This window comes from Tetrao urogallus (genome assembly GCF_951394365.1).
Source record: "Tetrao urogallus genome assembly, chromosome: 1".
NCBI lineage: Eukaryota > Metazoa > Chordata > Aves > Galliformes > Phasianidae > Tetrao > Tetrao urogallus.
The window spans coordinates 36,329,999-36,355,249 of NC_136813.1; the positions used below are offsets into that span (position 1 = coordinate 36,329,999).

General features: G+C 34.2%; 1 protein-coding gene across 2 annotated transcripts in view; it reads right to left on the bottom strand.

Annotated features, from left to right (window-relative positions):
• Nucleotides 1-16,754: 16,754 nt before the first annotated feature.
• Nucleotides 16,755-25,251, bottom strand: part of PCDH9 (protocadherin 9) — a gene marked incomplete at both ends in the record, with an annotated part of 715,654 nt that continues 707,157 nt past the window's right edge. For both annotated transcript variants that reach the window (XM_079549736.1, XM_079549735.1), the window contains one exon: nucleotides 16,755-17,128. In XM_079549736.1, coding sequence (XP_079405862.1) covers nucleotides 16,755-17,128 — 374 coding nt within the window. The remainder of the gene's footprint in view (nucleotides 17,129-25,251) is intronic.

The following is a 25,251-nucleotide window of genomic DNA, read 5'->3' on the forward strand; positions in this document are numbered from 1 at the left end:
TACATACAGAGCATTTTTAAATTAATAAATCCTCAGGGAGAAAAACAGACTTGTTACATACTTATAGGAGGGGTTCAATTTATTTGAAATAGTTGCACTTGGAAGTCTTTTCACTTACTGCTGGTTTTGGACATAGGAGGATGGAAGGGAAAAGAAGGGAAATGTTATCTACAAATATTTTTGATCATTCCTGATGAGAAACTGTCTCACAACTGCAATATTCAACGGAGAGTAAGAGACAGAAGGTAGAATTTAGTTTTGTTTTCCAAAAGGCAGAAAGACTGAAAAACAACAAGGTCTATGTAGCCTGTTAGTGATTTATTTTATATTTTAGGAAGCTCTTTGTTTTTTTCTTTGCTCTGTCAACTCACTTTAAATTTTGTGGAGAGTACAAAGTGAGGCAGCTATGCCAGCAAAATAATAAAGACAAAGCAGTACTTAGACTTCCTTGAGGGTATCAAGGCATCATTTGTGAAGGACTTTTTATGAAGCCTTTAAGGAGACTTGTAATGGGATAAGGATTAAAGGCTACTGTGAGTAATTTGGTATTTAGGAAATAGGATATATTTTTCCTTCACAGAGGAAATAAAAAGATCCATTGCTAAACGGGAAATAACCTGTACACTGAACATTATTAGTACTGGCATTCTTTATTGTTTGGACTAAATGGCAAACAATCTGATGCCCAAATCTGAGGAATACTTACAAATTGCCAATTTCATGGAAAGAACTGGATGAAACATGATAGCTTACAAAGGATCTGGCAGGAACCTACGTGATTCCATATACTAGTTAAGCCAGTTTAATTAACCACATGTGCTTCCTTAGAGAAGACTGAAAAAGACAAGAACTTCAATGGGAGCTAATAAATGTAGACAAATGAGGAGGAGAAGCAGAGAAAAAATGGCACATTAGAGGCAACAATCTTCATAAAGAATAATTTTATATGAACTACTCATATATACTTGTGGGTGCTAAATAAACTATAGTCAATAAAATTAAGCCCATTGGAAGCTTACTGGTTTGTAATTTAAACATTAGAAAAATAAAATAAGGAAATCTTAAAATGAAATAGAAAATAATGCAAAAGGAAAAGTACTCTGGCATCAGAATATGTAATTTAGCAGTACCATCACCTGAACCACTAGTCAACTCTAATCACCTACTATAATATAGATTATAATCAGAAAAATTAACGTCAGTTCAGAAGAGAACAATACAGTCCATGTCAAATTTAATACCCTAGCATTATGTAGTTTGTAATAAACCTGCAGGGGAAAACAAACAAACAAATAAAACAAACAACAACAACAAAAAAACAACCCTGCAGCATATACTGTATATACCATTAATGAATTTGCATAACCTTTGAAGTTGGGAGATCTCTTTTACTCACTTCCATAAAAATTGATAAAATAGATGAAATAGATTCCATCAAAAATAAGTCTGAGGAATATTTTAGACAGAGGGCTTTCTGTTCTTTTCTTTCTTAGACTTTTGACACAAAGGCAAATAATATTTACCCTTTAGTTTCAATGGGATATAAAAAAGACAGGACAGAGCTTCCAGACATTTTTTCCTTTTTCTGGAGGGTATGTCCACACACACGAAAAATCACTACAGGAATGGGATTTACTGCAGAAGTATCTGCATTTTATCCATCTGGCTAGTAGTAGAGGAGTTACATATCTGCAAAACTGAAGCCAGAACAGTGATAAGACAACAAAAGTTTTGGACTCTACTTTATATGATCTCAGTGTTTGGCTAGTTACCCTTTCAAAGTCAAAGGAATGAGTGGAAGGCAGCAAATGAGAAGGAGCATTCACATTAAGGCATAAGTTTTCTCTGTAGATAACGCAAAGATGGTAGATCTATTGAGATCGCTTTTTTTTTCTTTTTTTAATTTTATCATTTTCTCATTGTCCTGAATGATATGAACATATTAGACAAGTCCTATAACCTTAGTTATATTTAGCACTTGCTATACATAAGCAGATGTCCTCTGTCAGCGTTAGCCTACTTCTTTATCTATACACTCAAATTCATTAGACATTTAACTCCCTACTGCCAGTTGTGATCAAAGTATGGCCCTTACATGAGGCATTTGCTAGTTTATAGCAAGAGATAAGTAACACAAATGCTCTGTACATGCTATCAATTTATAGCAGACTTGTGAATTTGGCAAGCAGAATATTTCCTATTTTAAACATTGGAAGCCAGGATAAAGAAAAAAAAGAAAGAAAGAAAGAAAAAAAAAAACTTTAGAAGAAAGCAATACCATTTTGTACCCCTGATTTTAATACTAATAGTTTATCTTTGAGAAAGCCCAGAATAAAACACAACTTTTTGTACTGCATCATGAGGTTCAAAATATAGGTTACTTCAATGTCCAATGTCAGCTCAGTGCTGAATGGTAGATCACATTAAAAGTCTACAAAGCAGCAATTTGCTGAATGGTTTGAAGACATGGAATGGTAATGACATACATGACTTCTAGACAAATGTCATCTGCACCATCTGTGGGCCATATTGTGCATCAGACGGCAAGATAAAATTTGCAGTAAGAAAGTTTCAGAGTAGAGCTATGTTCCAGGGACTGCAGCCATGATCATCATGGAACAGCTGCAGTAGGCTGGTCACATACCTAGGGTAAAAGACATTGGTATCCCACAGCAGCTGTTGAGCTGTGGACTTGAAGAAGGAGACCACAGCCAGAACAGACAGATGAGCCACTTCAAGGATACACTAAAATACAACCTCAAGCAATAAAAATCAAGGTGTATCACAAAAACAGTAGGATTGTACAACACAGTCCTATTTGAAGAGACACAGCTGAACTTAAACTTACTAGCAGAATCATGCAAGGTTCTTATAACCTCTTGTTGAGGACAGAGGTCTCCTGCTAAGAGGCCACTACTGTTCCCTACTAGCCTGTGCATTTGGTTTCGTTACAAAGTGAAGGAAGAGCAGGTTAATCTGACTACATCTGGCTCTCCAATGGAGGCAGAAAGCAAATCTTAACCAGAGAACTAAGGCCATCCTGGTACTAGTGATCCTGCTCATCTGAGAACATCCGTTGCACCTATATTAAGAAAAAAATATATTTAAAAACAAATGTCACGGAGTTAACTGTATCAATCTATGCCCATGACAAGGGGGCAGTAGGCTGCTGCCCTTCCCCCCTCCTTCCTGGCCCCGCAAAATGGGAAGGAAGGAAGGAAGGAAGGAAGGAAGGAAGGAAGGAAGGAAGGAAGGAAGGAAGGAAGGAAGGAAGGAAGGAAGGAAGGAAGGAAGGAAGGAAGGAAGGAAGGAAGGAAGGAAGGAAGGAAGGAAGGAAGGAAGGAAGGAAGGAAGGAAGGAAGGAAGGAAGGAAGGAAGGAAGGAAGGAAGGAAGGAAGGAAGGAAGGAAGGGAGGAAGGGAGGAAGGGAGGAAGGGAGGAAGGGAGGAAGGGAGGAAGGGAGGAAGGGAGGAAGGGAGGAAGGGAGGGAGGGAGGGAGGGAGGGAGGGAGGGAGGGAGGGAGGGAGGGAGGGAGGGAGGGAGGGAGGGAGGGAGGGAGGAAAAAAAACAGCAGCAACAACATAACGAGGAAAACTTATTTTACTAACTATGATACCAGAATGCAAGATAACACAATATAATACAATCTAATTGAAATTGAGACTAATAAATCAAATAAGATAGAAGAGGGAGAGAGTTCCTGAGACCGAGTCAAACCTGAAAAGCTTGTAACGGTTAGGAAAGCACCCTCCAGCACCCAGTGCCAGGCAGTAAGAGACCGCCCCACCTGGAAGGGCCAGCTTCCATGACTTCTGTAATGTATAGGGGTATAGGTACCTGGAATTGGAGCATTAACACTTTAACTCCCAGTGCACTACATGATGTTATGATGCGGAATACTGAAAAACAAAAAACATAAAACCATGACAACAAATCAAACAAACAAACAACAACAAAAAAAAAACAATCAAGAACACTTAGGAGTACATGCAAATCTAGTGGAAAAAAATGTCATTCCATTAATGTAGTTCTGCTTTGCTTTAAATTGTTTTGATTTTCTCAGCTCCTAAATTAATTCTGAACAAAACAATGGGAAGTATTTTCTTCAATCCTGAAGGGCAGCATAACAAAACAAAAACAAACAAACAAACAAAAGTTGTTTTCAAAGAATGGTTCCTTTTGTGAAAATCACTCAGTAGGTACTGTCTCTCACTTAAGAAGAAATTTAGTTTTAAATATCTGCATAAATTGCAGCTGAAGCAAGACAAAATGAATGTATTGGTTTTAATTTTAAAGCCTGGGTTGAATTACAGTAAATCTAGTCTCAAATGGAATTTAAAAAAAATACTTCAATGAAGTTGTGCAGAAAAATATTTTTCCCTTTTAAAGTATGATAGGAAAGTTTGAATTAATTTCATTTGATTTGAGATCAAGTTTTCAGTATCTCAGAATACACGGAACTAACTAGTACATTTGTGTATGAACTCAATTGCCTTCTGGATTTACAATAAGTCTCTTCAATATAACAGCAACAACAACAACAAAATACTGTTTCTATGGCATGTTAAGAACATTCAGTTCAAACAAGCCAATGCAGGAAAGTACATATTATCTTTTCACTATACATAAATTATGAATGAATGAATGAATTGATTTTATTCTATTTTTAGCTTTAAAATTCAATGGGAAATTAAGTATCAGAGGGTGTTTAGCATGTAGGGAAACTATTAAACCTTTGACTAAAAAAAAACAAACCCAAATCCATCCCATTTATCCTTCTAAACAGTGGTCACAATAGTTACAATAAGTGTGATTCATCTGATTAAAAGTGAATTTCCTGCAGGATTGTAGGTATTCTAGTTCTCATCAGAGTTGTAACAAATGTTTTTTTCCTGACATTTGCATGCACACTGTCAAAAATATGTATATCTATATGCAGAAGACATCTCCAGTTAGAAATCCAGACTCAGAAAATATCAACACTGTCTTTATCACATCTGCGATTCAGTCATTTCATACACACTGCAGTTAACATCCCATTTCTAGATATATTCACAAAATGCTTTCTCTAGCTACATGCCCATTATTATTTTTTTTTCCTGGGGCTGTGAGTACCAATCAAGAGTGTCTAAAATGAAGCCTTGGCTGCCTGACCAACTAAAGGGCAAAACAGAACACTCTTTCCAGAAAGCTTACAAAGATTCAGTGTGGAGGAGGTCCTGCAGGATTATGAAGTCTGTGATTTGATAAAATGTGTCACTCACCTTGGATATAATAGGAGATTCTGCAGTAGAGCAGAAATAGATAGAGGACTGATTTTTTTCTCCTTTTTGAAGGTGCTCATTCTGGTCTATTTAGATTAATGTAGTTACTTTGTTTGGATTGGTTTGAGTTTTTTTTTGTTTGCTTGTTTCTTAAAGCAAAACAGTGCCATTCCAAGAACAAATATGAGCTCACAGTCCACTCAGATTGCTCTTTATAATGTGCAAAATACTTCTGTTTATCTTCCCCTTGAGGAATGTAGGCCTCTGCTCATAAGCTGGACATTATCGAGTTTTTCAGTGCTACAGAGTCCTCCATCATGCTTCCCCCCCCCCCCCCGCCCCCCTCCTCCCCCCCGGGACAAACAAAATCAAGAATCCCATCATCAAGTAAGCATTTGTTTTAACGCTGTTCGCTTATTGGCACAGTTGTTTCTGGTTTTAAGCAGGCTCACTGCCCCTTCTTGTATGAAATGCTAAATAATGAAAGACCTGATGCAAAGAAAAATATCCATTCAAAGGGAAAGAGGCTTCATGCTGCTTATCATCGCCACTGTTTCTACCTGAAAGAAGCTGGTGGTTCTTGAGCAGCAGAAGACAAGTTACCAGTCAGTGATGGTTATAGTTTCCTTATGAGTATCTTACTGCTGCCTTAGCTTAGTCTGAATTGCTCGTAAAATCTACCTACTTCTTCCTTGAGATGTGTTAGTCTTCCCTTCTTTACTGTAGTAGCGTCCAAGACTGTGGAAACTCCAACCAGTACTAGTAACACTATCTGTAATGCAGAGGGCTTGAGGGGAGATTGTTTGGGTGGCACTTCTCTAGAAATCTTACAAATTTATGTTTGTAGACTTTGGGAGGCAACATACATGTATTGGAAGCTGCAGGGAAGGGTAAAAGTAATTGCCTGGACTCATTTGAACGAACTTCTGGAGTGCTGTATAGATATATTTTTAATTCAAGCACTGTGGGAGATGTTGACTTCGTATGAGTATCTTAGTCTGTAGTTTTTCACTCCACCCATTCCTTAGTTTGACTGTGTCGATTGTATCTTTATTGCAAATGTCTATCCCACATGATTAATCATGATTTTTTAACAAGAGTTGGAGTATCACAACAGCTGATACCCCAGTGCCAAACTTGCCAAAACAGATGTGTAAAATTTCCTCTTAGTAGCAGAATTGATATTAAAAATGGATATCTATTTTAGGATGATATCTATTTAGTTGAATCAGTTGCATAGTCAAGAATTTTAGAAAGTATGTAATAGATTTGTCAACTTGTATTTAAATTGAGCTGTTACTGCATTGTTATTTTGAATATTCAGAACTTGAAAGATGACTGGCAGAACATGGAAAGAATAAGAAGCATATACAGTCTAGGTTTTGGAAAAAAAGAAAGCTTCTTTGGTAAAAAATGCATCAGCTAAATCACGTTCTTGGACCTTATACAGTCAGTGAAAGCCAGCACAGAGTGTGTTTATCCTGAGCAAGAGTACAGGCTAATATAAAACATATATACACGTATATAAATGTATATATTAAAAGTACTCAAAGGGTTATGATTTAGCTCTTGCCATTCTCCATCTCTTAGGAAAGGTTGAGAATGTGTCTATTCACTTGCATTTCAGGCTTGGATGTCGTGCTTTGAGGATAAGAGGCTAACTGATTAGAGCTAATGAACATCTCAATTAATCAGCATTTCTCTAAGTCAGTGGAGAAACTTGCTGGAAACACTGGAACTCTGAACATGCACAAAGCCTACATCTGCAAACACTTAATAGGAAATCAAAACTCTTGGAAGTCACCTGCTAATTTTAGTACCCATAGGAAGATGTAGTGCTGATGTATCTATAGTTACATGCTGTAATTTGGTGTAGATCATTCTAAGCTAAGATTAATGTTCCCTTTTACTATTCAGTGTAGAGTAATTGTCAGTTATACAGAAGGAATACTTGGGGGCATATGAGTTTAAGAATTCTATGACTTCTCTGACTGACATATCCTTTCATCCTTACTTGGTGTAATGACCGCTGACATGAACACTGCTGTTTGGACTAATCTATCTCCCACTGAAATCAAAGGGAGTTTTTAAAACAGGGACCTTTGCAGAATAGATAAATTAAAGAACAACAACTACAAAAAAAAAAAAAAAAAAAAAAAAAAAAAAAAAAGCTACACAAAGTATTACAAATTCCTCTATAGACAGAACTGCCAACTATTTATTTTGGCAAGATACCATCTTCACAACCTCTGGATCTGATCAGTTGTTGCTGATTATGAAAAAAGTAAAAAAAAATAAAAAAATAAAAAAATAAATGGAGTGGCAAATATAGGAGAAGAGCAGTGAATTCAGAATAGCTACTCTTCGTCCATGGGCCTATTATCATATTTATTCTTGCATTGAAATACAAGAAGTACTGGAGCAAATGACATCTTTATATGTTTAGTAGATTCAGCATCAACCAGTCCATAGTAAAGCCAGGCAGATTAATGGAAAATGGAGAGGAAATAGTGTTTTGGTAGCTGCATATCCTGAAAAATGCAATTTAATTTTCTTCTTTTTTGTTGTTTTGTTCTCATTTGTAAGTGCTTCTTTTGTTTAGCAGTTGGTTGATGTATTGGTTCAAACACACCAACACATCAATGAGTGTTAAGCAGAATTTCAGTAATTTTGGAAATTTACAGACTGAGACTTCATTAAATCAGTACTGTCCCTTTTGAAATCATCCATGACTACTCCCAATGCTAATATAGTTGATTTAGTAATTATGCAATTGTTCAGGACCAAAGAATTACAGTCCATGACTGCAAGCCTGTTATAAACAGTAATCATGCATTTGATCTTATAAAATTGCAGAGAAATTAAATTTCTTTGTACTCCCCACAAAATAACCACTTTTTGACAGAATGTATATTTATGTTAAATATTGCCTATAAGTTTACTGAGTCTTAGCCTTCAGCACGGTAATTGGGATATACACAGAGGGGCATCAAAAAAGACAAAAAATAAAAAAATAGAGAAGCAATATTAGCAATGTATTTGTCTTCAGTTATATGTTTTGCAAAGAAAAAATAATCTGAAAGTCTGGAACACATCTTTCTCCCATCCTTCCACATATTTATTTATTTACTTATTTATTGTATTGTTCTTGCTTTGTTTTTTAACAATTAGGTGCACATAATAGCTTCATTCTCATTCATCGTTTTGTTGATAGTTGTTCATGTTTTCCATATTAGTGATAAATTATTCAACATGGCAAAGGATCTAGAGACAGCTTTTAGCTACTAAGTTTAGAACAGGTTCTGCTCTGATTCCCTGTGTAGCAGAGAACTAGTTCCTAATCTTGGGGATATTCTGGAAGTCTTAAAACAAAACTGTATTATTTAGAAACCTTGAGGTTATTTTAAAGGTTGCTCTCTTGTGCACCTAACACTAAGAAATCCAAGACTTATCTAAGATTGTATCCCACACCGGTCCATAGACTCATCATGTTGCAATCAGATTTCAGAATAAAGTTTAGAAAATAAAGTTTAGAACCATCAGGAAGTATAACTGTCCATTATGTCCTTCAGTGTGGTTCCTGAAGAAAAGAAGAAAACAAGCAGTGTGTTGTTGAATCAGTCAATATAAGAATGCAGTCCTGGCTAAATGTATAGACCTTTGTATATTTTGCTTTCACAACACAGTACAGGTTTGTGGGATTTTTTTTTTTTGTGTGTGTATGTGGAAAAAACAAAACAAAACAAAACCAAACCAATTATCTTTATGTGATTGCCTTTTTTTTTTTTTTTTTTCCCCTGAGTACTTAACACCACATGGTGGACAGTAATTATGCATGATCTTTATCAATAATGTAGAAGTAACTACTTATTGAAGATAGCTTAAGTGTTCTAGGAGTACAAGATCATGAAGAAAAAAACAAAAACCTATGCCATTCCATGTGATAAATCATACAACTGGAAAAAGTTCTAAAAAATAAAAAAATTAAAAAAAATTCAAAAGTATATAAACTGTAAACAGAATGCAAACTTACTCTTTCCAAAAGAAAGCAAACTATAAAACAGTATTATTAAAAACACCAAGCAATAGCTATTAACCTGAAATTACTCTCTTTAAAAAATTTCTTTATTCAATATTAAGAAGGATATAATAGGAGGTCTGCTCCAAATGTAATGCCTCCTACTTCATTATGTTGTCCCACAACATCAGCGGCAGATATCTGTAGTGTGGAAGTAGTGGCTGAACCTTTCCACCAATATTCTATTACGTTTTGTTGCTATGTGGCAGATGGCAGCAGAGTGGCAGTCTAACAGAATGGCATCTCACATGGAAGTGAGTATGAAGCAAAGGTGTGTCACTGAATTCCTCCATGAGGAAAAAATTGTACCCACTGACTTTCATTTATGCTTGCTGAATGTCTATGGAGACCCAAGAGTGGATGTGAGCACAGTGAGGTGTTGGGTGTTATATTAAAGGGGTGGTTAGAGACACGGTCACCTGTTGCAGATTTAAGCATGCTGTATGAAGGCTCTTGTTCATTGACAGTGAAAACACATAGCTAATAGTAGTAAATATATTGAAAAATAGTTCTTTGTGGCTGAGAAGTTGCTCTACCAAATATGTTATTGTAGTCCTTGTATCTCTTGTAGTTTCATTGGAAACAAATAGAAGGCGTCACTTTTACAGCTACCTTTGTACTCATTACACAATAATTAAACAGTGAAGTGCAATAGAAAAAAAAGTAAGTATTTTTCCCATTCATACAAAATTGGATTTTCATTTTCATGTGATTAAAATTCTTTAATGTCGCTTTGAATTAATTTAAATATCAGGTGAAAGCACAACTGTTTTTATAACCTATATCTTTCTGCATAACATCGCACATGGAAATAAATATATTATTTTCTACTACATCTTTGTCAGTTATGATCTCTTCCATAAGAGGAGAGAGGTGAGAAAGATGGTAGAAGTGTCAGAGTAGTTAATCTGAAATGTAATCAATTGTGTATTATCCTTTTTGTTTGATTGTCATTGCAAATTGGTAACATGATTTTTTACTAATTTCAGTTTATGGATTATTTGCGAGCTATCTGCAACTAATTTTTTTTTTTTAACAATTTGATACTCATAATTCATTAGCCTTTGTTATTGAAATCACTTGACGTTGTTTCTGGTCTTCATACACATTTGACAGGAAGATACATTTTTTAATGTATACATTTGAGCGATGTATGTACATACTGCATAAATTTAGAACTTCTTGAAAGAATGTGAATACAAAACCAAAATGTCCAGTGTGGTATACACTAGGAACCCTCAACTGCCTTAGGTCCAGTATACCATTTTACGGTACTGCGGCACTTCTCCAGAAGACAACAATAACCTATCTGTGGAATACTGCATTGAGTGAAAAGGCAGAAGATGACTTTCGCCATGTGATATTAAGTGAAATTCTAGCTTTTTAAGTTAAAAATTCACATTTATTTTAATGTAGCTAAGAGTCTCCAAAAACAATTCTCAGTTTTGTCTATAAGAAATGTTTGAGTTCATTCTAGTTGGCTCTCTTTACAGTACAAAGATGGAAGTGGGCATTATCAGATTTCTCAATCATCTGTTAAATCAGCTATTTTATATAGCACTCTTTGACTCTACACCTCCTCCCCCCAATTTAGGCTTATGCTATCTTTTCCTAAAGAGTGAAGAATGGATGTTCATTTATTGTAACTATAGTAAGCAATTACTACAGATTGTATTATACATTTATTTTAGAGCCGATTCAGAGTATAGATTTCATCCTAATTGTGGAAAACAATTAAACAATCCTAATTGTGAGTAGAGGCAAACAGACACTTAAAAGTCATTGGGGCATTCAGAGTTACATGAGAAAATGTTATATTAGTTTTTCTTTTGACTTGGACTATGTGCAAGGAGAAAGTAAACACATAGAAAGACACGTTCTTAAAACTCATATCACTAATAAATATTGTTATAGGTATATATTTAGACAAAAGAAGAAACAGTTATAATTCCCGTACAGTACTTACCCATTTAACATTATCACATGGTTGTACAAACAGGATTATAACAAGCAAAAGAAAGCACTTTATTTAATGAATAAATAATCAAAAGCATTGGTGAGGGTAGTCTTAAGAATATGCTGTTCATACATTTTAAAGTACATCAAACAACAAAATCAATAATCCCAAAATTCCATTAAATAATACTGAGTAATTATGTGATTGATAATATTTAAGTATATATATAATCTATATATATATGTGTGTATATAATCATATCATTATGAATAATTAAGGTATCTATTTACATGCCATGCAATATTAGAATGTGTTGCAATACCTAGGCACAACAGGTGATGTAAAAATGGCTGTGGTCAAAAAAAAAAAAAAAAAAAAAAAAGTCATGGTGTTTAAGATAAGGGTCATTTATTTCTTTCAGTTCTTTCTTTTACTAGTACACAATGAGAAATGGAGATCCTTTCTGGTAGTTAAAAGCATACTTTTGTTATAGGATAATTAAGTAGCAGTGTTAAACTTGAAGCTGTAGGTAGAGAAATGAACTGCTGCAGTTAGAGAAAGCATTCATGCTTCAAAACTTAGCATATGGAATGCATGTCTGTGATATTATTCTCACTGTGGACGCTGTCTTGTCAAATGCTGAGCTTCTACAAAAGGGTGATTGGTGCCATGTTTTAGAGAAATTAACTGCACTAATTGTCTCAGAGAGCTGCACAGTATTTTGCAAGATAAGGATCCGTGCCTTTATTGGCACATAAATTCCATTAGTCTTCAATGAAGTGATGTGTCTACATGAAAAAAAAGCTTCTAATTCTGCATTTATTATCATTAATTTCAGTTTATGGATAAACTGCAATGAGTTTTTTGAATTTGGAGATTATAAATTTGTTTCTTTTCAAGCATTTGCTAATCTACTGCATACTAAAGGATTTGCTATTTTTATTAGTAAATGTGGGCCAGATCCTGACATTTTTCTTCACAAGTAATTCATGATAGCTTGAAAAGTCAGAACCTGTTCCTTTGCATTATGACCTTGCTATGCCTGATTGGTTGAGAACAAAAAAATAAAATGAGATTTAAAAAAAAAAAAAAGCTGTATAATAAGTATTACATTGGAGAAGCCAAACTGAAAAAAAAAAAAAAAAAAAGAGGTGCAGTGTTATGGGATAATTATATTTGACGGGTACGTTCACAAAAGTGACCAGCAGTGAAAGTTGAAAATCTAATGTTAATTTACTCTGAGCTTGACTTTCCACTAAATTTAACTGATTTACATCTCTGAGTGATATTGTATCATGTTTCCTACAGAGTAAAACATGATGCACAGCTCCAGAATTGGTTTTGAAAACTTTCTACACTGCAGAAAGGACAGGAAGCATATAAATTAAATAAAATTGAGGTTTTGAAATACAATTATGCCTAACTGTATTAAAGAAGAAATAACTTAGCATTTAGAGATGATGCTGTGAGTACGTAGTTGCTTTCACTATCTGAATTGGCACACGTGAGCACACATGCTCAAGAGAACTTTTACTGTTCATCTCACTCAGGGCAAGTCTACATGTCAGAAGGAAGATCTATCATCTGAATCAGGTAAATATTTTGTGGTCTCAGCAAGTTAGTCTTACCACAGTGTACTTGTTCTTCTGTCTGGACTGGATATAATAGCACTGCAGTGTTCCCATATAATTAAGAATACTTTTGTAACCCATTTTAGAGGTATCCCTAAACTTCTAAACTACTATTAGGCTTGTCTAATCTATGGTCAAGTCCTAATATTCTTTCTGATCATGATTCCTATTCATAACATGCTAAAAGGTAATCACCACACTGGATAAATAATGTGATAATTATCATTGTCTTCATATCCATTAAAATTGATGTCCTCCTTAATATAAGCACTCCTTAATTTTGCTCCATATACATTTTTGCCTTTCAAGACAATTCTTGGGAAAGATGTTCTAAATAGTAAGAGTTTCACACAGAGATTAAGGATTAACTAAATCCATAACTTTCTATTTAGATAAAGAGCTTTGGTCAGCAACAATAAAAATAATGAAACTTTGAAAAAAAAGTTTATCTTTTTAGTAGTCCTTTCAAATGTGTACATAAAATAATAACAATGATAAATAAATCTTCCTAGCTGAAGAAACAAAGCTAGAACTGGCATGAGAATGGCATCCATGTCATGCCAGCTTACCAATAATTTTAAGTTATGTTTCACTTCAAAGATATGTAGAAAACTTCAGTAAGGTTCATCCAACTTCTAATTCTGTGGAGTGGGATTAGCTTTTTATTTTTAAAGTCTCTCATCTGGAATATCACTAAATTCCTATCAATATCTAACTTTGATTTACATATATATATTCTTATTTTTCTGTTTTATACAGCAGTACTAATATTCATGGTTGACCAAAAGGAATGAGTACATTCTGAATATAGGCTTAGAGCCAATTCCAGGCGCTGTGAAACCCCTTGGTTTAGAGATGGGATTGAGTCCTCATTGTTAGATGTATTTATTTCTTTATTTCTTGCATGTTTGTTTTGTTGTTTTAATATGATAAGTATATAAAAGTTAGTTGAGGCTTTAAGGATTTAGAATTATTTAAAAACAAACAAACAAACAAAAAACAAACAAACAAACAAACAAACAAACAAACAAGATGGGAAGATGGGAAAGAAATTACCTGTAAGAAATTTTAATCATATTTATTTGTGCTCTTCCTACACAGGTTGATGGCAGCAAAATAGTACTCTCTCTTTCTGTGGCATTATTAGCATCATTGTGAGATCTTATTTGTGAAGAAGGAAATTTCTGTCCTTCAGAGATTTGTTTTTCAAATATAATCTGTTTAAAAAGGCACTTAAAATAGTTGGTGTTATTTGAGTTTGCAAATATTTATGGTATTTCTAGTTTTAATATAGAACTTGATGCACCTCTACTTTGAAACTCAGCATGTTCAAAAATAGGTTACTTTTACTGTTACTTCTTTTTCAAGATTGCTTGCCTTTTTTCCTCCACCACGCTGCAACAAAAGTCATTATATAATCTTGCACACTTTCTTGTAAGAAAGTATTTGCTGTGTTTTCTCTGTTCTCAAAAGGAACACTGACCTGTGCTAAATGCTAACCTTTCCATAAGCTAGCTGTACAAAGACTTGTGAAAGAATGCTTATTACATGTATTTATGCATATCTAATTAATCTGGGCCAGATTATGTCATCTTTGTTCTGTGTAAGTAAAACTTTATGCTACTTAAATAATCCTTTTAAATAAACTCCTACTTACTAGAGGAACAACAGAATATGGCCCTCAGCATTTATCATTTGTGTATATTCCATTCTAATACATTTCTATGAGAACCAAATGGACCATGATATGCTTAAACAAAAACCTGGAAATTCAGAATGAAGCAAACAAATAACAAAAGAAACAAATTAACAGGAATCAAGTCCCTTAGGCATCTGCCCAAGAACTAACACAACACAATCAGGAATTCAGAACATTTATTGCAAGAGCTCAATAACTAAATAATGTTGAACTGGCAAAGCAGTAACAAGGATAACTGGTTAGATATTTATTCTGTCAAAGTCATCAAACACCCCTCACAAACTGACATAAGTACTGCAATAAGCAATGCACCCCTAACCCATTTAATGCCGTTTATAATGTGGAAGAAGAAAATAACGTGAATTACTATGTACAAAAGAATAAAGAAGAAAAGAATAATGTGTTTGTGGTAAGAATAAAATCACCTTCAGGTTATTTAACTGTTATTTTAAGATTGATGTTTCACTGTGGCATAAGTAACTTCTGCTTTTTTATATTTTTCTGCAAGGACGTTTTTTAAACTTTTGCATGCTATTTATTTGTGTAAATAATCTGTCATGCTTTAACAAAAACAATCTAAGAATGTTTGGACTTGGATTTGCTTTGCGTGCAACTTAGATCTTATTAACATTAGTAGTCACTCTGCTGGTTTGACGGAGGTGACATGATACTGGTACCTGCCAGGCATTGACCAACTATGATAACAAACAATTAAACAGCAATAATTAGAGATTTAACCCTTTATTTCCCCCAACTAGCCTACCAGGAGAATGCTCTGTTACATCATGAAGGCACAACACATTAAATATTCTCTGGCTATGGTCTAAAAACGCTCGTGTTACTACAACATTAACGCAGATGAAGATCCACACAAATGCTGCTGTTTCAGCAAATACAAACTGTCTTAAATATAGACACACACTTGCCCAATTGGAAAAACATGATTATTGTATTTTCTTCCTTTATAATTTCCTTCATAAATTCCAGCTGAGATCAATGTCAGCTGCCACTCATTAAATTCCAGACTGCAGCTAACTTGATCAAGGATTCCATATTAGCAGCTTTCTCCTTTACTCACTGTATCAACAAGAATCTAAATACTCCTCTGTTCTGCAGTTTCCCTGTTTTATGAAACAGAATGGAAGTTAAAAAAAAAAAAAAAAGTTGCAAGTTTTTAAAGCCCTTACACATATCCTTTCTCTGCTTAATATTTGGAAAAAAACAAACAAACAAAAAAAAACTACCTTAATGCCTGCATCACTCGCTACTACTAGAAAGAAAAAAACATTTTTCTTCTTGCTCTCCTTTCTACCAGCAACCTTCTCTCTCACCTCATCAATCTTTTTTTTTTATTATTATTTTTTATTTTTTTTTCTCCTTTTAACACAAGTGTTTTGAGTTCCTTGGAACACTGTGTGTCAGACAGATTACTAACACAGAAACACCATCACTGAAAATGAAAGCAAAACAACAGGAAGCAAATGAAAGAAAGTAAAAAGCAACTCTGAAACACAGAAATATGCTACCGTATCTTTTCAAGTGAATGTTATAAGTACACAAATTTTGTAAGTAATAATTGTTTCTATTTACAAGTATTTGAACACTGATTGACTTATAAGTGTCCACTAGCATTAATAGCACAATAGGTTTAATGTTTACAGTTTCAGTTGTTTTGTTTGCTATATGTTCTCAAGTATAATGGTCCCAGCATAGATCAATGACAACAAAAGCACAATTTTCTAACTGGATATTCTTTTCAATCATTTCAATCCAATGAGCTTTCTCGCTCTCCCACTCTCAAAATGTATCTTCTGTTGTTCATAGCAGCAGTCCAGGGTCAAAAAAAAAACAACAAAACACAACAAACCAAACAATAAAAGAATATTCTCAAACTGGAGAGATTGCTGCAGAGTTTAATCATGTCTATTTAACAAAACCACACAACTAGTAGGAACTCTTTCATCTTGCAGGACATCATATCTTCCACGGTGCTAACATAAAGATATGCATATCTCTGCTAGGCAAAGCATAGTTCTAGAGGTCTACTCAGTACATAAAGCTCTGACACACAAACAGTATTAGCAAGTCTAAGTAGGCTAAAGTCATTGGCCCAAAGTAACCGTTTCTTATAGCTGGTGCTCCTTTGGACTCTCAGCAGCTCCTGAGGCCTGTTTATAAGACTTCAAGCTGGCCAGAGGAATATCAGTCATGTGATTGCCAGTGTTGAAATGGCCTTCACTGGAACCATACTGCTTTCTATCACTGAACTGGTTTCTGTTGCTATCTTCTTTCCAGGTCCTGGTCAGTGTGTGTCCATTAACTAATTTGTCCTTCTTAACCCATTCTTTCTGAGATGCAAAGGTAGACATAGGAGACTTTGGCTGTTGGTATGGACCCAGGCTGGGAGGCATCCAACAATTATCTGAATGACCCAAAACCAGGCATTCTTGAGTACACATCTCTGTCGCTTCAGCTAATCCTCTTGGCCCAAGAGGCCCATCTGTAGTAGAAGAAGAAAAACAAACAAATAAAAATAACAACAACAAAACAGAAAGAAGAAAAGAGAGAGAGAGGAGAAAAAATGACATATTAGATTTTGATATTTGACATAACACATATACATATACTTCCTGAGAAAATTTACAATGATTCTGAAAAAAATATTGCGTCTTTCACAAAACCTGTTGTGTTCATGGTAAATCCTAGATACTTCTTCATTGTGCTGAAGTGATTGCTTTATAGCCCATGTACTCTGGACATGCAATCTCTACATATATGCATACACAGTTTTCAAAAGATGATTAAATTAGCCCTAAATTATCAGTCTTTGGTTCTACTCTGAATAAACTTAACTCTTCAGTCACACTGAGAATACAGAAGTAGGTAGGTGAAAATATCACTCTTGCAGATGCTGAGCGAGAATTTATACTCCTTGTAAAGGTCTATATTCTGGATGCATGCTTTTGCTTTCATCTCACCTTATGCCTTTAATGCTTTGACAATTTAACAGTATACTGTAATTTAAGAAACATTTTGCTGTCTGAAAATGTGTCTGCCAAAGGTATTATCTGAATGCCAGAAGTTTCTATATTTCTACTATTGTACAAACATAGGTTAATACACAGCTTTAGACATATACCCAGTAAATAAAGCTCTGATACTCCCAAAAAGTAGGAGACAAGTTCAAGTTTTCAGGATTTACTGTGAAAACATGAAAATCTTGCAAAAGTTTCAAGTGTTGCAACAGAAAACAAAGTAAAAAAATGTAATTTTACTGACCATTAACACACATTTCAGCAACCATAAAAATCAAGGGATAAATAAAAAAGGAAGGTTATAAAAATCTTGTTCATCATGAAGAGTTGTTCTCATAACTATTTTAAGTCAGAAATGTGAGAGCACAGGAGACTGAAATTAAGATTAGTAATGTACTATGCATATTAAATATCTTCATCATCTTTGACACACCACTGAGGACGCAGCTGGACAGTTGAAGGCATCTTGCTGTCTAGCAGACAGGTAACCCATATCTTCAGTAGCACTAACTTTCTCTCTGTCATACTGTATTCCTAACTGACTGAACTTGTTCATCTAATCAGATTGGATTTTTGAGCAAGGACACGACAGTAAAAAATGTAGAGAAACTACTTCATGTATCTTTGTGAGATATTTCTCACTATTTGAAATATATTTTTCCAAATGTACTGCAATTTTGAGCAAGATTTTTAAAACACCCTTTCTCAACTCCAGAGTAAATCAGCTAGCTAATTTTGTAGACATTTGAAGAGTTAGAGACATTTTTCCTTGATTAAAAAGCCCAGTAACATGAAATAAATTATAGATTGATTTTTGAGAAAGAATTTTAGAGGGGAGAAAGGAAAAGTGAAGTTACAAAGCATCTTCAAAAGTGGTATAAATCAAGAAAAATGCCAGTGAAGTACCAGCAAAAAGCAATTGTTTATAACAATAGAATTGAGATGCAAAATAAGTGAGGGTACTAACAAAGATTTCTGCATTACAATGCTGAAGAATATTTCATCCTCTTGTACACTATGCATGTACAATAAATTACCCATAATAACAAGTCCCTTCCTGAGCACTCAACTTATCTCAATTAATTTAATAATTGCTATTTTTTCTCAGTTCTTTTTTTTTTTTTTTAAGTTGCCACATAGCAATGTATTATAGTCAGTTCCACAGATTATTATTTTTTGATTGGTGTAGGTGACAAATGACAGCTGTGGGTAGAGAGATCTTCCACTCTCATTAGAGGGCTAGGAACTCCAGGGCAGCCCCAGTGCTATTCCTTTAGCTGTATTGGAACAGTTACTCAAAAAGCCATGAGGTTTGGTGCAAGTCTGAACACTCTTCTACTTGTGCCTGGACGTAAAAGTCTGTGAATGAAATGCCTGCCCAGACCTGGGGAAGAGGTTTGGGTTTCTACTCAAGTGAGTGTGTATATTTGCAAGTACTCTGTTTCATGCTTTCTGTTCTGTAAAATACAGGGAAATTTTACTTGCCTCATTAAAATATTGTGAAGTTGAAGTTCACAAAATGCAAAGCATGATCTCTTACGTTATTGAGAATATTTATTTAACTACTTTTGTTTTATGACATGGCACGAGGAAAATAAATCCATATTGTTGGTTTTGTTTGCTTGTTTGTTTTCTTTTGTTTTTTTTAAGAGAAGATTTTTTTTTTAAGTAATAACGTTGTTGTTGAGCTGCTACTCATGACTGCACTTACTGGTTCTGGAGAAGGCAGCTTCATTCATAATGCCTGCAGTGCTCTTTGCACCTCATTTCCAGTTAAGCCTTTTAGATACAAAAACCCAATGTTTTTGTAACTATCACTGATAATAGTGGGAATGATGACAAGTTAGAGGACTTTAAAAATGTCCTACTGTGAGACTCTGAAAGAAGATTGAAAATAAATTTTGAGAAGAAAAAGAAGGACCTCACTTACAAAAAAATATATATATATACATACACTTAACAATATGGTTTTCTTCAGATTTTTTGTAATTACGTTCTCAACTATAAAAGGTTTATTTTTTTCTAAGACTCTCATTCAGGTTGTTATTCAATAGCATAAAGCAAAATGATCATGAAGCATATGATAGAAGAGAAATCTTCCATTTCCATGGGTAGCTTCTGAAGAGTTGGCTGCTTTATATTGTGAAGCAGAATTTTCACATAATAATAATTATCTTTCTCCTCCACCACAGATGAATAGTAGCTTTTACTCAATTTTCTGAAGTTGTTTCATTACTACATACAAAGACCCCACTTAAAAACCTGTTCTTGCTCCTTTAAATTTATAATTGTATTAATTTGTTTTCATAAAAATGTCGCTGAATTTTCTGTATCAAGTTTTGTCCACAGTGAAGTACTTTCTTGATATGTTTTTTTCAAAGTATTTGTTCTCTGAACAATTCATAATACATAAGGCTGATTATCAGTCTTGGCTATTTGAATACATAATGACACAAATGCTGATAAAACTGTACAAGCCATCTGTCTCTGGAGTTCATTGTTTTGAAAGCAAACACAAAAATGCATAACAAATACTCCTTTAAATTGTCTTTGTAAATATTTATATTGGGTCTTACCCCAAAACGCTTTTTTGTTATTATTTTATTCTTTTAATAGCTGACAAGAAGGTGCATGACTTATGTCCTCATAAGCAGACAGGTGTAAGAAGAAAAATAATGTATGCCACTAAATAGCTAGTCATACCCTAATGGTGTGGTCTTTTATCACTTTTTATTGTACCCTGAAGCTAAACTGTTATTTCATTGATTAACTTACTGCTGCAATTAGCGAGTAGCTTCTGGTGTGTTGACCACCTGCTTTTCAACCTGCTTCTTTAAAACACTCTTGCTTAAAGCCAGAAAATTCTTTCTTTAGTGCTGAAGAGTCGAGACAATGAGTTCAAATCAGTGAGGCTTTGTGTTCTCAACATAAATAAAAATAAAATAAAATAATAGTGCTCTTTGCCTGGGGACACTGACGTTAGGTATAGTGTATTCAAACATGGCCACAGCTGTGTTTCAGACTATCATATTTATTTAACTTTTCATATTACCTCTTAAACAGAAAAGAACAACAGACACAACATTTTCAGCTCTATTTAAGCTCAAATACAGAAAGCTTTTTTAAAGCTTTCAAGGGTTACTTAATAATCTTTTCTGAGACCATATGATTTTTACAGCCTTTCCTATATAAATTGGAATTGAGATGACATTATTACATTTCTTGGATGTTTTATAATTACTGTGTATAATAAATACAAAAATTGCAAATCAGTTTATAATAAAAAAAAAACTTCTGATTTTTTTTTTCCCTCTTGGATATCAGTGAAATGAATGAGAGCCTGTTCTTCTTATAATCTGAGAAAAAGAAAGAAAGAAAGAAAGAAAGAAAAGAAAAATCCAAGACTGAAAAGTCACATACATGTTATGCTACTTGTGTTCTCTAGATATTGTTTATTAGCAGAAAGATTCTTCAGTGATTACAACCAAAATATATTTTTAGTAGCTTATTACATGCCTATTCCACCTGAAAGAGTCAATACTGTTAAAACAATACTGTTAAAATAATGAATGTCATGGCCCCAAACCACCTTGTTCCAAGGTCCCTGTGTCCACTGCTGCTGCCTTTTTTTTTAATAGAATTATCACCAGCACCTTGTAATCTGTTGCTTCTGTCTCTTCTTGTTGATGTTCCACATTCTGTACTCAAGAGCAGATCAAGCCCAGAATAGTTATTTTTTTCTGTTTTGTTCTAGCTTATTTTTCATTATTACTACCAAATAATACCATAAGGTTAGCCTGTATCTTTATTATTTACCAAAGATAAGCTGTTAGAATCATTAGCTACTTAGAATCATTAACATCAAGAGGGACAGTCAACTGAGGAGAGAGGGTTTCTGCAAGGTACTGCTCAGAATACAGAAATTCAACAAACTATTTTCCTAGTAAAGCAATTTCTTACCAGACAGGAAAGCCAGACAAAAAAAAAAATAAGATTTTCTACACAATTATGTGAAATACTTAAGTGATCTAAATAGTTTCCACTAAACTCTAGGTGGCTAAGATTCAAAGTACAATTCCAAAAACTATGCGTGATGACTTCTTTGGCTCCATCAATTTTGGAATGCAAGATTATTCAAGTACTTGAAATTCTGCTTCTGCACAGAATTGCCTCAGTCTTCTGATGACTGAAATGCTTCATGCCTAAATTGAATCAGGATTATGAAAGTAAATGTTCCCCTTCCTTCATACCTTGAATTTCTCAAAGCAATTGGCATTTTAAGAGTACAACTAACATATATACGCCAAGAGGTTCTAGTTTTGAATGATTGCAATAGGCTGTTTTTAGATAGATAGATTCCGATTCATTTCTCCCACAGACCAAAATTATCTTCAGTCTTGCTAAAAAATTATTTGTTATGCATTGACATACATGTATAAACACATATATGTTTTCCCACATGTATGTATTCAAGAAGTAGGAGCAATTGTAGAGATGCACTGCCAACCAGAGCTGGACAAAGTGCAAACGATGTGGACCGAAGTCCCAAGTTACAAGAGGAAGTTTACTTCTGAAAACATTCAGTTCCTTGAAGCACATGACAATTAGAGACATTAAAACGAGACATTAAAGAGACAGAAAATAAACAGCAGCTACTGGCACAATTAGGGAGACTGGGAGACCTGTTGTAATATGAAATCTCTTCCTCCCCCTGCTCAAGTGTGACAAGCACATAACACCACAATCTGTGGCAACACTGGATAGGACTGCTACCACTGTTTCAGACATGGCCTATTTAGCAATAATAATAATTATCAACTATTTTTAGACAAAGCCTAATGTGCTTGGGATGGATTGGCGGTTGGACTAGATGATCTCAGCAGTCTCTTCCAACCTCAATGATTCTATGATTCTATGATTCTATCTAGTGTACCATACAGACCACATGTTGAAGCACAGGTAGCCTGGACAAATTTCTCAGTTCCTTGCATTGTCTAGGGCAAGACAATTTTCTAGAAATTATACCTTCCAAATATTTGAATTTGTTTTACAATGTTTCAGGGACTACAGCATATGTTTTCCTAGACCTGTTTACTTACATGTTCCTTGGAAAGAATTTTGTGGCTCGTTTCTGCAGATATGAACTAAAAACCTCCTTTACTGTAAAACTAGATGCTGGTGCCAGAAGGCTATTTGCATGTTGCTATGCCTAAGCAAATACACTTAAAGAAAGTATATAAAGAATTTTAATAGCATTTTGTAGTTTAGTTTTCAGTAATCCCATGAAGTCCTCCAAAACAACTTGTCTAGAAATTGAAGGTTTATTCTACTATTAAACCTCTCTGCTCTTACGATCTAAAAACCCTTGAAATCAGCTCAGCTGAATATTACTACTGTTTTATTTCTAGTTGTTTTATACAGAAATCATTTAATAATGAATTTATTTGGGTCTTAGAGCTTTGAGATATTTCAGAGAAAGAAAGTACTTCTTTATAGCCTAGTGGTTGCTCATTTTGGTTGCTTACAGTCACAGATTTAACCAAATTCTAGTACTCAGTTGTCTGTAAAAGATGGCATGCAGTCCATTTCCTAATTGTATTGCACAGACTTCAGTGTATACCTTATCTCACTGTAGAGCTTGCAACATACTATGAATCAAGCTTGATTAGCAATGTCTAGTTTTTACAAACAGATGAAAAGACAAATATTGTATTTAGGACCATTCTGTAGGCAAGCCACAGCACTGAGACACTGTCCATGCAATCAAGAGAGTAAGAAGCTGCCATAGCAGCTGTTCCAAATCAGCTATGGTCAGGTATAGCGCAGTTTGCTACCCTGTGAACAGCTCAAACCTTCAGTTCTCTTCACTGATTATAAAAACCTATCTGTGCTATTTATCGTAGACCTCTTTGATACCTTTTTTTTCAATATTTAACTGTGTGAAACCTTATACCTTGTATTAATAAAAATTTAAAAAAATTAAAAAGTAGCCTCACTAGATAATCTAGAGGTACTTTCTATTTCTAATGAGGGATATACCAGCAAATACAAATATAAAATTGTATTCTATATAAATTTTCACAGACAAACAAAGCCAAATGTATCACGGCTTTTAGAAATATAGAAGATGCAAACTAATATCTGGCTTGTTTTTCTTGTTTAGTGCATTCTGTCATTAAAAACAAGCAACAAAATAAAGAAACAGACCACAGACTACACAATGTATTCCCAACTTCAGTCAGTTCAAGTTCAGTAACCTTCTTGGGTAAGAGGAAGGAACAAAAAAACACTACCTTCCCCACCAAATTATCTATCTATCTATCTATCTATCTATCTATCTATCTATCTATCTATCTAAGTTTTGTTAGTAAATAAATAAAGAGTAAATATTTTACACATCCCTAATACAGATCCCACTCTTTAGTTACAAATGAAAAGTCAACATTTGAAAACGGAGAGAAACCAAATACAGTAGCACGTGAGCAACCAAGCCAGCAGATTCTCCCTGAGAGGAGAGGCTATTGTTCTTTGGATAGCTTTTATGACACACAGAGAGCAGACAGCATATCTATATATTTGAATTCCATGCCTTCACCATGGCATGGAAGTCATCCATCTAAATTAGCTTTTTTTTTTTTTTTTTTTTTTTTTTTTTTTCACTGCTATACATTTCATTTTAGCAGGGCCATCTAATAAATCCAGATTCAGATGAACTTCCTAAACTTGACTGGATTACTTAATGAGACCAAAGCACAGTCAGTGTTCACGTATTTGGGCTAATACTCATTTTCAGCATGAAATATTTTTTCCTTGTGTAGCTCTTTATTGTGTTGTTTAAATATATTCAGATATTCCCAAATGTGATGATGAATGGTGAAAGTAAAATATTTGTACAGCTTCCCATGGTCATAATCATTTACTACCTTTTTTTTTTCTTTAAAACCTAAATATTTATGGCATTTGATCAAAACATTTCATTGGATTGATTTACAGGTAACCTGGTGAGACAGCAATATTTCTGACATGGTCACATTTTTTGATCTATTAATATGACACAAACATGAATCTGCTGTCAGTCAAAAACAACTTGAGTCTCAATTTGAAAGATTCTGTCTACTTTTTATCATAAAATCAAATTCTGGTGAATAATTTCTCTATATTGAATATGAAAAGGCAGTATTCAATGCTTAAAAAGGTATCTGATATGAGAAAGGTTAGCAGAATGTGTCTATTGGCAGAAGCTATTGTCAGCAAGATAGCTGAATAATATTGACTACTGCATGGTGTTATAAGCTTTCTAAGCAGCTACATTGCACTTGACCATTAGCTCATGAAGGAAAAGTAAAACAAGTCAACTTGCATCTAATTTGAATGTTATAATTTTTAAATGAAGTCTAAATGAAAGAGGTGTTTTTCCTGATCACTGTCTGTTCTCCAGTAGATGTTTGATCTTCTGAGGTGATAAATACTAATCATGTCTTCAGAGCAGGCATGGTGTGTGGCATTTTTATATCCATTGGCTATACTAATCAATAACTGAATTAAAATACATCATGCATGTATGGATTATGAAATATGACATATGTTC